At 43.4% G+C, this 12,323-nt stretch overlaps 2 protein-coding genes across 2 annotated transcripts in view; one reads left to right on the forward strand and one right to left on the reverse strand.

The window, feature by feature from the left end:
* Positions 1–1,865, forward strand: part of exoc3l2b (exocyst complex component 3-like 2b) — a 37,346-nt gene extending 35,481 nt beyond the window's left edge. Inside the window, exons 12-15 of the mRNA XM_085370617.1 lie at positions 500–622; positions 697–852; positions 1,093–1,214; positions 1,577–1,865. Of these exons, the coding sequence (XP_085226743.1) occupies positions 500–622; positions 697–852; positions 1,093–1,214; positions 1,577–1,865 (690 nt within the window). The remainder of the gene's footprint in view (positions 1–499; positions 623–696; positions 853–1,092; positions 1,215–1,576) is intronic.
* An 8,957-nt stretch (positions 1,866–10,822) lies between these two features.
* The window catches only part of col4a4 (collagen, type IV, alpha 4), a 55,560-nt gene continuing 54,059 nt past the window's right edge, over positions 10,823–12,323 (reverse strand). Inside the window, exons 46-47 of the mRNA XM_085370234.1 lie at positions 11,292–11,575; positions 10,823–11,056 (exon numbers count right to left, since the gene is read on the reverse strand). Of these exons, the coding sequence (XP_085226360.1) occupies positions 10,823–11,056; positions 11,292–11,575 (518 nt within the window). The remainder of the gene's footprint in view (positions 11,057–11,291; positions 11,576–12,323) is intronic.

Below are 12,323 nucleotides of genomic sequence, written 5' to 3' on the forward strand. Positions count from 1 at the left end.
CGCCCTGCTCTACTTCCACGTGTGGAGCAGAAGCAGCTGGTTGTGGTGGTTGAGGGAACGCTATCAGGAGGCTGCTGCTCACTTCATGCCCCAAACCAAAATTGCGGATGCCATAAAGTGGTTCATAGTGCTGTGAAGTTCCTAAGGGTCACGAATGGAAAAAATCTTGAGAGCGCCCCCTATGGGACAGAAGCACGCTGAGTTTACCGTCTGCCGTCTCTGTTTTGCACTGAGGCAGTTTTGATGAAGCTTTTTAGTTCAGTTTGGTTTTTAAACTTCACATATTTTGGATTATTCTTGCAACAAATTGCAAGTTTCTTTTTTTTAGGTTATTAATAGTTTAGTGCTGTACAAAGATGCGTCCCTGTGTAAATGCATTTGGTATTAATGCTAACTTATGCAGCAAGAGAGAAAACATCTGCTATGAAACTTAGCTGACCTGGAAACGCTGCAGGGCTCCTCTCATCTGCACTTCTCCCCACTTTGTGTCTTCGTTCAGCCGTTTTTCGAGCGCCTGGTGAAGAGGAAGTGGCTGACCAACACAGAGCCGTATGAGCAGATCGAGGCTCTCATCAAAGAGGCGTTCAAGAAATACAGCAAGATGGACAGTCCTCCGTATCAGGTACACACATCCAAAACAAGTAAGTGGACGGCTGATGCTGGAGCTGCTGCTCATGTTCTCCACCTCTCTCCCAGCTGCTGGTGTCGGAGATCCACCGTCGAGTGGTGACGGAGTACCTCCGCTCAGTCATGAGAGGCAGAATCATCTGCACCTCCATGAAGATGAGGAAGAGGATGGCTGGTCGGCTTAGAGATGAAGGCAACCAGATCAAAGTCCTCTTCAAAGACCTGGTGAGTTCTGGAGGTCAGAGGTCACCGGCTAAAAAACTGTGCAGAATCTGGAGGGGCTCCGATCTGAGCTTTTAGTGGATTTTAGTTTTAGTTTTTGAGGAATAGATCGACGTTTCAGTTACGTCGTCAGCTAAAAGCAGAAAAAGTCAAATGAACCCAAACCTAACAACGCAACCTAACGGGGTCTTCCTCTTCTTTGACTCTTCACAAACGTTTTTTACACCTCCGTCCGTCTGTTAGGAGTCGTCCTCCGGTTGGCTGGACAGCGCTCTGTGTCACATCTCTGAGATCATCCAGCTGGAGGACCTCCCCTCCATCCAGATGGAGGTCGGCGTTCTGGTCCGAGAGTTTCCAGACATCAGGTAACATCGCCTTGGCCAAATGCTGGAAATCTTCTTCTGCTTCTTGGTCTTGTTATACCTACTCTGTTCTTTTTCTTCCTGTTCTTCTGATTCTTACTGACAGCTTACAGATCCTTGGTGCTCATAAAATTGAAACTGTTAATTGTTATAAATACTAAGGACTCTGGCTGGATGCTGGACTCACTTTTAAAAAGCCCACATGGAAACCTTCCTAGAAAATGAAAGACAAAAATGGTGATTTTATACAATTTCTCTAAGTCTTAAGATAATCCTGCAGCTTCAGGAACATGTACTTTCTAAACATGGACCACATCAAACACAGAAACATGCCTCTTCTTCACTCCTCCTTCTCTCTCCTCCAGGAAGAAGCACGTGTCAGCCATTTTGAACATCAGAGGGATGACTCGGCAGGCAGAGCGTCAGGAGATCCTCAACATCGTCAAAGACATCGAGACCAGCGACAGCGGCCCGGCGACGCTCTCCCGGGACCGCGCCCTCTTCGCTGAGGTGCCAGTCACCTCTGAGGTCCACTGCCTAAACGTCGGCTTGAGCCGCATCGCCCTCACTGCCTCTTCCTGCTTCACCACGCTGCGACCCCGCAGACGCAAAACCCGAACGCCGGTCCAGGAAAACCCCGACGATGCTCTCTGAAGAGTCCTGCTTCAGTGGCTTTTATGACTTTATTAACACAGTTTAGTCATAACGTTTTCCAAATCTCAGTGTGAGGATGTCATCGTAGTCAAAGGAGCTTGCAAAGCGCATGGCACAACACAGAAGAGCCACCTCCACAGGACAAGACTCAGCAGTCCATCTGCATCTAAAGGTCAAAGGTCACTCTTTGAGGATGCCAATGTTCACATTTTGGACAGAGAGGACAGATGGTTTGAAAGAGGAGTGAAAGAAGCATCTATGTCCACTGTGAGCGACCATCTTTGAACAGAGGCGGGGTTTACGACACCAACTCTCTGCCATCTATAATCCAGTTTTGAGATCCTTCCCAGACGCCTTAACGCCCACTCACATCCTGGGCCATCTGACCTCAGGAATTCGCATGATAAGGTGGGGCCAGGTTTCACAATGAACACACCCGAAACTCTGGCTGATTGGGACCCACGCCCAGTTTCCCACCTTGGCTCAGGCGATTAGAGGATCATCAGGGGGTCCTTTTGTCCCTCTGTGGGGGGAAACTCCCACTAGGTTTATATCTGGGACTCTCCACCATTTGACCTTAGAACTGAAGAAGCTTCTCGGATGAGAGGTGAAACGTCTTCAAGCAACTTAAAGAATTCCAGACGCTTTTCTTTGCAAGCTCCTTTGACTACGATGTAGACGCAGACACTGACAGGATTTAAAATACGAACGTGTCGCAGCATTTTTACCGCGTGGCCTCACAGCTGTGCCACTGGGACTGATTTAGACCATCAGAAATCAAAGTTTCTATTCTCTTGTGTTTAAGAAGCAAAGGGAGGAAGATTATGGACTCTACTGTGAGATCAGCTTTTAAATCGCTTTGACTTATTTACTTTTTACCTTTGAGGGATCCTGCTGAGAGGAAGCCTGAACAGAAATCGCTGCTGGATGAGGAGGGATGATGGCGAGCTGAGGAGAAACTGGACTGAAAACGAGGCGGTGGATTGGATGTCTGCATTTGATGATGACCCAGTGACTGAGTTAGGACAGGAAATTATTTCTTTGATTGGCTGTTTTTCACGGTTTCCTGCAGGAACACAGAGGTGGGGAAGCCGGGTCTGTGCGGACAGGAAGGTTCAGTTCGGACCATCAGGGCTGCTGAGGTGTCCCGTTACTTTCTGCACAGACTGGAAGCAGCAGCTCAGACTGAATGTGGATGGGCTGGGACCTTGTTAGAAATATGAGCCTGGGTCCAAACCCCAGAACATGGAGAACATTCCCGACATGAGCATCTTAGTTTTGTTGCACATGACGAAAGAGAGTTTGAATCACAGGTACTAGACGATGATCTGAGTCTCTGTCGCGCTGACTGTATTTAAAGCAGTGATTCGAGTCAAAGCTTTGTGGTGTGATGACGTTTATATTGTGTCATATTCTTTATTTGATTCATGTTAAGATGTGGGGAAATCAGAGGGCTCACTCTGGTGAACTCTTAGGGGCTAAACCTTTCATATATTAATTGTTGTACTCTTCCTTCCATTGCAGCGTTTTGGTCTTTACAGCAGGAAGTCCATCGTTCCATAACTGTTCATCTCCTCTTTTATTGCATTCCCATTTCTCAGCTGAGATACGTTTTAGATTAGAACCGCTTTTCTCTTCTGCTCTTGTAAATGTGGATGTATGTAATGAATCTTTCTGTACAGAGATCAGTTTAAATAACAATAAAACCGATCAGATCATTCACTGCTGTTTCATTTCAAAGAAAGAGAGACAGGGCATCTTTTGAGGGAGCCACTCCATCTGGAGCACCTTGGGACCAGATGGAGTCCTCAGATGGAGCATCTGAGTGCTCCATCTGGTGACATCATTGTTCACACCACCTCCCCTGATCTGAATCTGAATGGCAGTCTGTTACTGGACAAACATGGCAGAACCCAGAGGTTCTGTTCTGGATTAATCCCAACAACATTTGCCTCAAGGTGCCTTAAGGTAAAGAGCCTACAATAATACAGATGAGGCCGGGCCGGGCCGATGACTGTACCAGTGTGGGGTCTGACAGTGGGCCCAAGGGTTTTATACCAATACCTGACGATAGTCAGTGAGGTTTCCCAGCCTGGGGAGGTTTGTGCATCCCACAACCTTCACTGACCCACTACCAAACCAGGTACTGTTCTCCATGGCTTTTCCAGACCCTTTCACATCTGTCACATGTGCTCAGAGCGAATCTGCTCTCATCTTTTGGAAATGTTTTTACTGGACTCTCTGCAGGCCTATGAAAAACATCGGTGATGATTCAGCTGCTCGTACAGCTTAGTTTGGATTTACTTTGAATCCAGGCTGCCTGCGACCGCTTTATTTCTGCTGACCAATTCACTATGGAATAATGATGTTATTGCTGTCATTGGACCATACACAGCACATAACCGTCAAAGTTACAGAACGTGTATAAGTTACAGTAAAAAACAATATGTGAGACAGAGCACCTTGGTTACTATAATAACTCTAGTTCTCTAGAGAAATAGTGATCGATGAGATTCAGAGCACGATGACGTTTTATAAAGTCCACAAAGCTCTAGTAGACAAACCTGAGAGTATTTTGAATACCAGCCTCCTTTCTGATGTCTGACAGTAAAACAAAGACGGGGTGAAAGTTCGATGCAGTTTATTGAAGCGTTGTCCATCCACATAGAGTAAAATATGTCACAAGTGTTAGTGAGGCGTTTCAGTCTACAGAGAATAAAAATACCAGCGACAGATTTTAATACCATAAGAACATAATCAAGACACAGTGACTGCCCCGCCTCTTCATCCTCGCAAAGACTCATGGGAACTGTAGTTAAATCTTGGCTTTGGTCCAGATTTAAATGACTCAAACATTACAGTGAGTTTTATCTCTGAAATAACGATTCGCCTAAAAAGAAAACGTGACGCGAAAACGTCGACCTTTAACAGTTTAATGAAGGAGGTCAGCTGTGGCTGAAATGAGTCACGTGATCTTTGGCATTTAACTTTGGTGGAGAATGTGGGCGGGGCTTCAGGGTGTCAGGGTTTACAAAATGAAATAAAAATCTGTATGATTTTAGCATCAAATAGCGTCAACATTAATTTCAAGCTAAATAAATACTCTGATGAGGTTTACAGTAAAAATATAAAACTGTGACATTCAAACATATTTACAAATCATCACGAAGAAAACACTGAGCCAGACCAACGACCCAAACAAAGAAACCGAACCCAAGTTAGAAAGTCTCCACTGTAGATTTGACCAAAAACGAAGTAAATATAAATGCATGACAGTCATTTATGGTTTAATTCTCATCAAGGCATTTATCAGTAACACAAAGAAATGCTAACCACTGATTAAAAACCAGCATCACGGGACGAATGTGCAACATAAAAACAACACAAGCCTTTCCCAGGCCTGTGCCAGGAGCACCATTCAAGGCTTACAGAGGCTTAAGCCTGTGTTTGGGGGATACAAAGGTGCTTTACTTCTTATTCAGGTACATCATGATGGTAAGTTGTGCAGCAGAGCATGCTCGAGAAGAAATTAGAGCATCCCAGAGATCCCTCAGAGCTCAGTGTGCAGGGGAAAAGACGAGCGGTCTACTTTGTAAAGACAGCTTAACGTCTTTGTCTTTGAAACACTAAGAAACATGTTGCAGGAGAAACTTTATTACCAAAGCTTTGTCTTCCAGATGAGTAATAAAACTATTTAATATATATATTTAGTGTTTGCTGTTTGAATGATGGTGCTGATCTCCATCTATCACATTCACTATGTAGCTTTCAGCTCGTGTTGTGTGGAGAACTTGTTCATACTTTTCTTATACAACATTTTTGCGTTTGTTGGAAAATCAGCCGCTCTGCTGCCAGTCGTCTGTCCTGGTTTCTGATTGGTGCACGTATTGAGCTGATGACCACCTTCGTCTAACCTCTTAGCTTGAATGAAGCTAAAGCTCAAACAAAGACGATGAGGAAAAGAGATCTCGGGTATGCTGACCCGGGCTGCCGGTCCTGGTTCAGTCTGGCAGTGTGACACATCTTTAGTGTTTAAATGAGCCACGAGCTGAAAACTCAAACACATGATTAACAAACATGGAGATGATGGAGAAGCTCCAAAGACACGTTTCAAGGTTTATTCTCAGATATATTCACAGCTTCTCACACTATTCTTCCTCTACTTATTTATAAAATACTGACTGACCAATGACATGGAGTCACTGCCTCGCAGCTGACCAATCAGAGTGATTACAAGCTCAGTCATAATGTCTCTCAGCAGACCGACGAAAAGGGTTTCCAGGCAGTCCTGACCGGGCTGTGGAGGGGCTGGAGGCGGGGCTGGAGGCGGGGCTAAAGTTGTTTGTTTGTCATTGGTCTCTGATGAGGAGAGAACGTCATCCTGGCCAGTCAGCTGTTACAGGATGTACCATCAGCCCTGACGCAACAGCAACGCAGCATATTAACTCTGTAACTTAGATCCTGATGCTTTATTTTGTTTTTGCAATAATAGAATTATAATAAATACATGAAACCTGTTTCAATCAAATTTACAATAGAGGAGGGACAAACTGTTACAGATCAAAGTGGGGTTGAACATGTTTGTGTGGTGGACATTGGTGTTCAGTAGGTGGATGAAGGCTCATAAAGAGGATGATGACATGTAGAGGAGCTCAGAGCATCTGAGACCACTTCAAAGACTCTCATCCCAAAAACAAGGTCACGTGGCTTTACAGACGGTTCCAGTTTTTGCTTAGATTGGGACTTCATTCCAAATTTAGTAACGTTTCAAACAAAATTCTGTCGCAGATCCAAACTTCAGGTACGGATGACGCACGTAAAAGAAACGCAGAATGTAACATCGGGATGCTGGAAGTAACAGGAAGTAACAGGAACGATTACGAGTACTGCAACGATTCACCGAGTTAAGTCTTTGAAATATGATGCCCATATAGGCCTCAGTTTAAAAACACCGATAACACGAAGCACTGATCAGGAAAGTCTGACGTGAAGAAAACAAACTTTAGCTTCGACACACACCAACGATTTCTTTTTAACTGATACATATTTAAACCACACCGCCTGTTTCACACTGAAGGTACCTGCAGCAAACAGGGGTGAGTCAAAGGGGGGGCGCGGGGTGTACCAGACCATATTAACTTCAAGGCTTTGCAACTTTTTTCAGGTTTAAAGTGAAAATAAAACATTATATTCATTAAATGCATTAATATTAAAATTATACAAATAACAGCTTTTTCACAAGTAAATAAAAATGTGTGTGCAGGGCTGGACTGCTGATCTGGCCCACCGGGCACTTTCCTGGTGGACCGACCTGATTAAAACCTAGAAATATAGATTCTGATTATAGACCACAGTGATCACAGCCACCCGGATCATGCCAGTCCAGGCCCTGTATGGACCAGTAAAACTCTGAGCCAAGGGGTTGGACAGGAAATCATAATTAATATTAATTAACGTCTACGCCAACGTCTTGTTTTCAGCAGCACAAACTTCAGGATGCTTTTCTTCAGTGCAGCCAACACATTCACCACCACATCAGTGTCATTCACTCACAAACAGACTCACACCAGCTCTACCTCATGCAAGCTTTCTAACACTGTCCGAGCTCTTTTTGCTTCCTACAGCCGTCCAACGAGACAGAGCAGATTTCTTTATGCCTTGGTTTAGATTGCATATGTCTTTATTTATTTTACTTTGACTGGACTTGAGATTATTTATATATTTTTGCATTTAAGAAGATTTTTTCTTTATAACAAATTTTAATATGGCACATAATTACAACCAAAAGTTGTTTTGGGGTTTTTGACAGATGTTGTATGCAGTTAAACTTTAGTTTTTTTAATGAGCAATGTTTATTATTATCATCATATAGCTGCAGCCCTAGGAATGAATATGTGAAAATCAAAAGAAGTGGGGTTTATATCTTTTTTATGAACATATAGATTGGTAACCAGTCGTGATGATGAATTGTTAAATGAGCATTAAAAACTAATTATTAGGACTATTAAAAATCTGTTTACCAACATATTATTCTTTTGACGCGTAGTCTAATTCCTCAAGAACGCACAGAACCTACTGAAATTGACTCCAACCATCTTTCCATTTCCTTGGGTTCTAGTCCAGCTCTGTTTGCTTCCATGTGAAACAGGATGCTCTAAAGTCTGCTCTATGAAAGTGAAACATTTAAATTATTGTGGCTTTAAAACTACAAATACGTGAAGGTATTCTTCGTGATCAGTAAACGTCTCAGCAATCTTTCTACAGCAAGCAAAAAAACAAAAATAAATCCATCAAATTTAATTCAGTTCAGCTTTATTTATATAGACATGGGATGACAGATATATACAGGATATTTCTAACTTTAGAGATGTTGCACAAATGGAAGAAAGCAGTCTTACATATTTGTTTAATATGTGCATTGAAGGACATGTCCTGGTCAAAAATGACTCCAAGGTTCCTCACAGTGTTACTGGAGGCCAAGGTAATGCCATCCAGAGTAAGAATCTGCTTAGATACCATATTTCTAAGGTTTTCAGGGCCGAGTACAATAACCTCAGTTTGATCTGAATTAAGAAGCAGAAAGTTAGCGGCCATCCAGGTCTTTATGTCTTTAAGACATTCCTGCAGTTTAACTCATTGGTGTGTGTTATCTGGCTTCATGGACAGATAGAGCTGGGTGTCATCTGCATAGCAGTGTAAATGTATGCTATGTCTTCTAATGATGCTGCCTAAGGGAAGCATGTATAATGTAAACAGAATTGGTCCTAGCACTGAACCCTGTGGAACTCCATAATTAACCTCAGTGTGTGAAGAGGACTCTCCATTTACATGCACAAACTGGAGTCTATTAGATAGATATGATACAAACCACTGCAGTGCAGTACCTGTAATACCTACAGCATGTTCTAATCGCTCTAATAGGATATTATGGTCGACAGTATCGAACGCTGCACTGAGGTCTAGCAGGACAAGCACAGAGATGAGTCCACTGTCAGAGGCCATAAGAAGATCATTTGTAACCTTCACTAAAGCTGTTTCTGTGCTGTGCTGAGCTCTGAAACCTGACTGAAACTCTTCAAATAAGCCTCTGCAGATGATCTGTTAGCTGTTTGACAACTACTCTTTCAAGGATTTTTGATATGAAAGGAAGGTTGGAGATTGGCCTATAATTAGCTAAGACTGCTGGGTCTAGAGATGCTTTTTGAGTAAAGGTTTAAAGCTGTGACCCTAAAAGGCCTGTAGACCATAACAGCAAACATAGAGTTGTTCTTATTTTCTTCAATCAGTGATGAATAGTAAGATGTTCAAGCTCTATGGAGGGCTTTCTTATAAAGCACAAAATAATTTTTCCAGGCTAAACGATGATCTTCTAAATCAGAGTTATACCAGCGAGTCAAGCACCATGAATGAGATAATCATCTCTGTAGGAGCAGAGTTTCTTTAACTGCTCTATGTCGTGTTGAAGATAAGAGCAGAGGAATCACTTCCTCAATCTTAGTTACAGCTGATCACAGTCTGCACACAAAACCTGCTCACAGAGCCGACAGCTCTACAGCCCCCTGCTGAATTCCACCTTAACCCCCGACTACGTTCATTTCTCTGTCAAACTTGCTGAGATAGAGTGTAAGCAACAGCACATGGCTTTTTCATTCGCTCCGTTTCCCCCTGACTGTGTTTCTTTGTATCTGTGTGTGTATTAGTATTATAATCATGTTACTGTGGCAGCTGAAGCTTCGCTTAGCGCTGCACAAAATCAGGCAGAGCTGCAGTCTGACTTTTACAAACACTTGGGATAGAAATGTGGCTCATTCTGATTCGCTGTCATTTCCCAGCCTGTAGTTCACAGGAATTTTTTGTTTTTTTGTTTTTAATTATATTTATGGCAAACACCTAAAATGACTCAAAAAGAATTATTACAGAAAGACTAGATTGTTTCGGTTAATTGGTTACTTCCATCCCTGAGTAATGCTGAACTGTAACAACCACAGAAAAGACAATAAAAAAGAAAACATGAAAAGTTTTAGAGGCTCTTAGACTGTTAGCTATGTACATTAAATATTAATATCAGTCACTTATATTTATAATATTTCAAGCAGCTAAAACAGCTCGTTTACAGTACATGTGAGATAGAAAAGGATTATTTGAACTGTCTTTCATACAAAGTTACTCTCGCGGAGCCCAAGAACACACACGGAGCTGCAGATAAAGCCACCTCTGAATTAATTAAAGGAAACTAAATCACATGTGATATCATATAAAAACTGGATAATAGGCTGCGTACCCAACCCTGTTACACACCGGAATAAAAACACATCATTCCAAGCACGAACCTCGGAAAGTGACCTGCTGTAAAACACAGCTATGTGCTGCAGATTGGATGTTAAGTATATTATGAGACTATTTTATCCAAAAGAAAGTCTGTTTGTCATCTGCACGGAGAAGGACTCACTAACCTCACGAGCTGACGCAAGTAGCCTGAATGTCCGTCACTGCCGTTTTTACAAATATGAATATTTACAGTTTCCAAATTCGAGTGACAGATGAAAGAGGCGCACGTGTCAGGAAGGGCATCCGAACCACAATGTGCGGCGCTTTCCTGTGAAGTCATGTTTTTAAAGTATTTTTTGGAGTATTTAGGCAAATTTATTTATGTTAAAGTAGTTTCATTAATAACCCACCTACTGATGAATGTAATGATGCGAGTGCTGAGCTGATGCAGATCAGGACTGATTGATTATCAGCCGAGCAGCTGACTGACTGTAAGACGACGGTCTCTCCTCACAGAGACAAACACACTAGTCCTGCCACTTCGATGGAGCCGAAGCACATCCTCACTCGCTCCCTCCTGCCTCGTAAAGTTGGAGGAAGTGATGCGTCCTCTCAATTTCCTTGAGAAAGATGTGGAGATGAAGCATCTCTTCTCTGTCTCACACAGGTGGAGGTGGCAGCCCTCCCGCTCACAGCCTCATGCAGACTTTGCACTTTGCAATGCTCCTCCTCTGCTCTTGGTCATTGGTCAGCATCGCCGGGTCGGTCAGGGTGGTCAGCCAGAAACTGTACATGTTGGCGAAGAAGTGGCAGGTTCCACGAGGCCCCTGACACTCCACGAACGGCTGGGCCTTGTATGCTTTCAGACAGCTACCTGATGATGTCAGAGGCTGGCCGCCACCTTCATCACCTGCGCCTGTATGCTATTAGACACATGGGAAATTACATCATCATCTGCACAGAGCTCACATTTCAGATGATTGTTGTATTATTACGACTGGTAAGTTTAGTCTAAATTTCAGCGAAGTTTAAGAGTTTAACTCTGGTTTACATAAGTAAAGTTTAATGTAGCTTAGACTTAGGTTTTAGTCTACACAGTAGCACCAGTAACAGCAGTAGCAACGTAGTTTAATAATCTGGCACCACTGCAGTACTCACCATGACGAAGGAGTATCCGTCCCACAGTTCTGTCCAGTTTTCGGGACACTCCACAGACTGTCTGGACTGGCTGTGCACTGCGATGGGTAGGGATGGGGCTTCACACACCACACAGCGGCTGATGTAGTTTTGGATGCTGGGTCCACTCACGTGTTCACGTGGGACAGGCTCCATCGTCGTTAGCCAATAGGATTTATCATTACGACTGGCGTAAGAGCAGGTACGCTTGTTACATGGAGCGAAGGGCAAGGTGGAAAAGACACGCATGCACGACCCCGGCTGACCTGGAAATACACGCAACACATTTCAATTATTCCCAAACACATCCAGCAGAGAAACAAATCCGGTCGTTCAGTCTGACGTCACTAGCCGTGTCTGGGCCTAAACTCCGCTGCAGGTCCATATATCAAACATCACTGTGGCATTACTGAGAGTTGAAAAACTGTCTAAAGTTTTTCATCTTTAATAAAATGATCAGCGTTCTGCTCTACCAGGTGTAACAACTGAGTTTAACATCCAGGCATCCATGAAAACGGAATTTATGACATTTAACGGAGTTAGAAGTTAGCAGGGAGTTAGCTCGCTAGCTTCTATCTAAATACAATATAGCATGTCCTGACTGCGGGGTTTTGGAAACAAATTCAAACGTACAGCTCTGTTTGTCATGGTCCTGGGCCGTGTTGGCCCAGTATTCTTAGTTTTCTTGTATTTTTGTATTCAGTTCCCTGTTTAGGTTCTGTTTCCTGAGTTGCCCTGTTATGTTGTTCCCTGTGTGCTTTCCCTTTGTAACTCTCACCCCCTGTGTGCCCCTCTATGTATTCATGAGCCCTTGTCCCCTTTCGTGTTTTATTCCATGTTTTCCCCAGCCTGTTATGTCTGTGTTCTCCCCGTGCTCTCTCCTCCTATCTGAACCTCTGTGTACTTCCTGTTTGACTCTGCCCGTCTCCCGTCAGTGTTATGTTCACCCTGCCCTGTCCCGTTATGGTTATCTGTGTCAGCTGTGTTCCCCGTGTGTTCCCACTTTCCTCGTTA

The sequence above is a fragment of the Diplotaxodon limnothrissa genome, linkage group LG14 (assembly GCF_057381915.1).
Source record: "Diplotaxodon limnothrissa isolate DT_005_m linkage group LG14, D_limnothrissa_male_GT1.1, whole genome shotgun sequence".
Lineage (NCBI taxonomy): Eukaryota > Metazoa > Chordata > Actinopteri > Cichliformes > Cichlidae > Diplotaxodon > Diplotaxodon limnothrissa.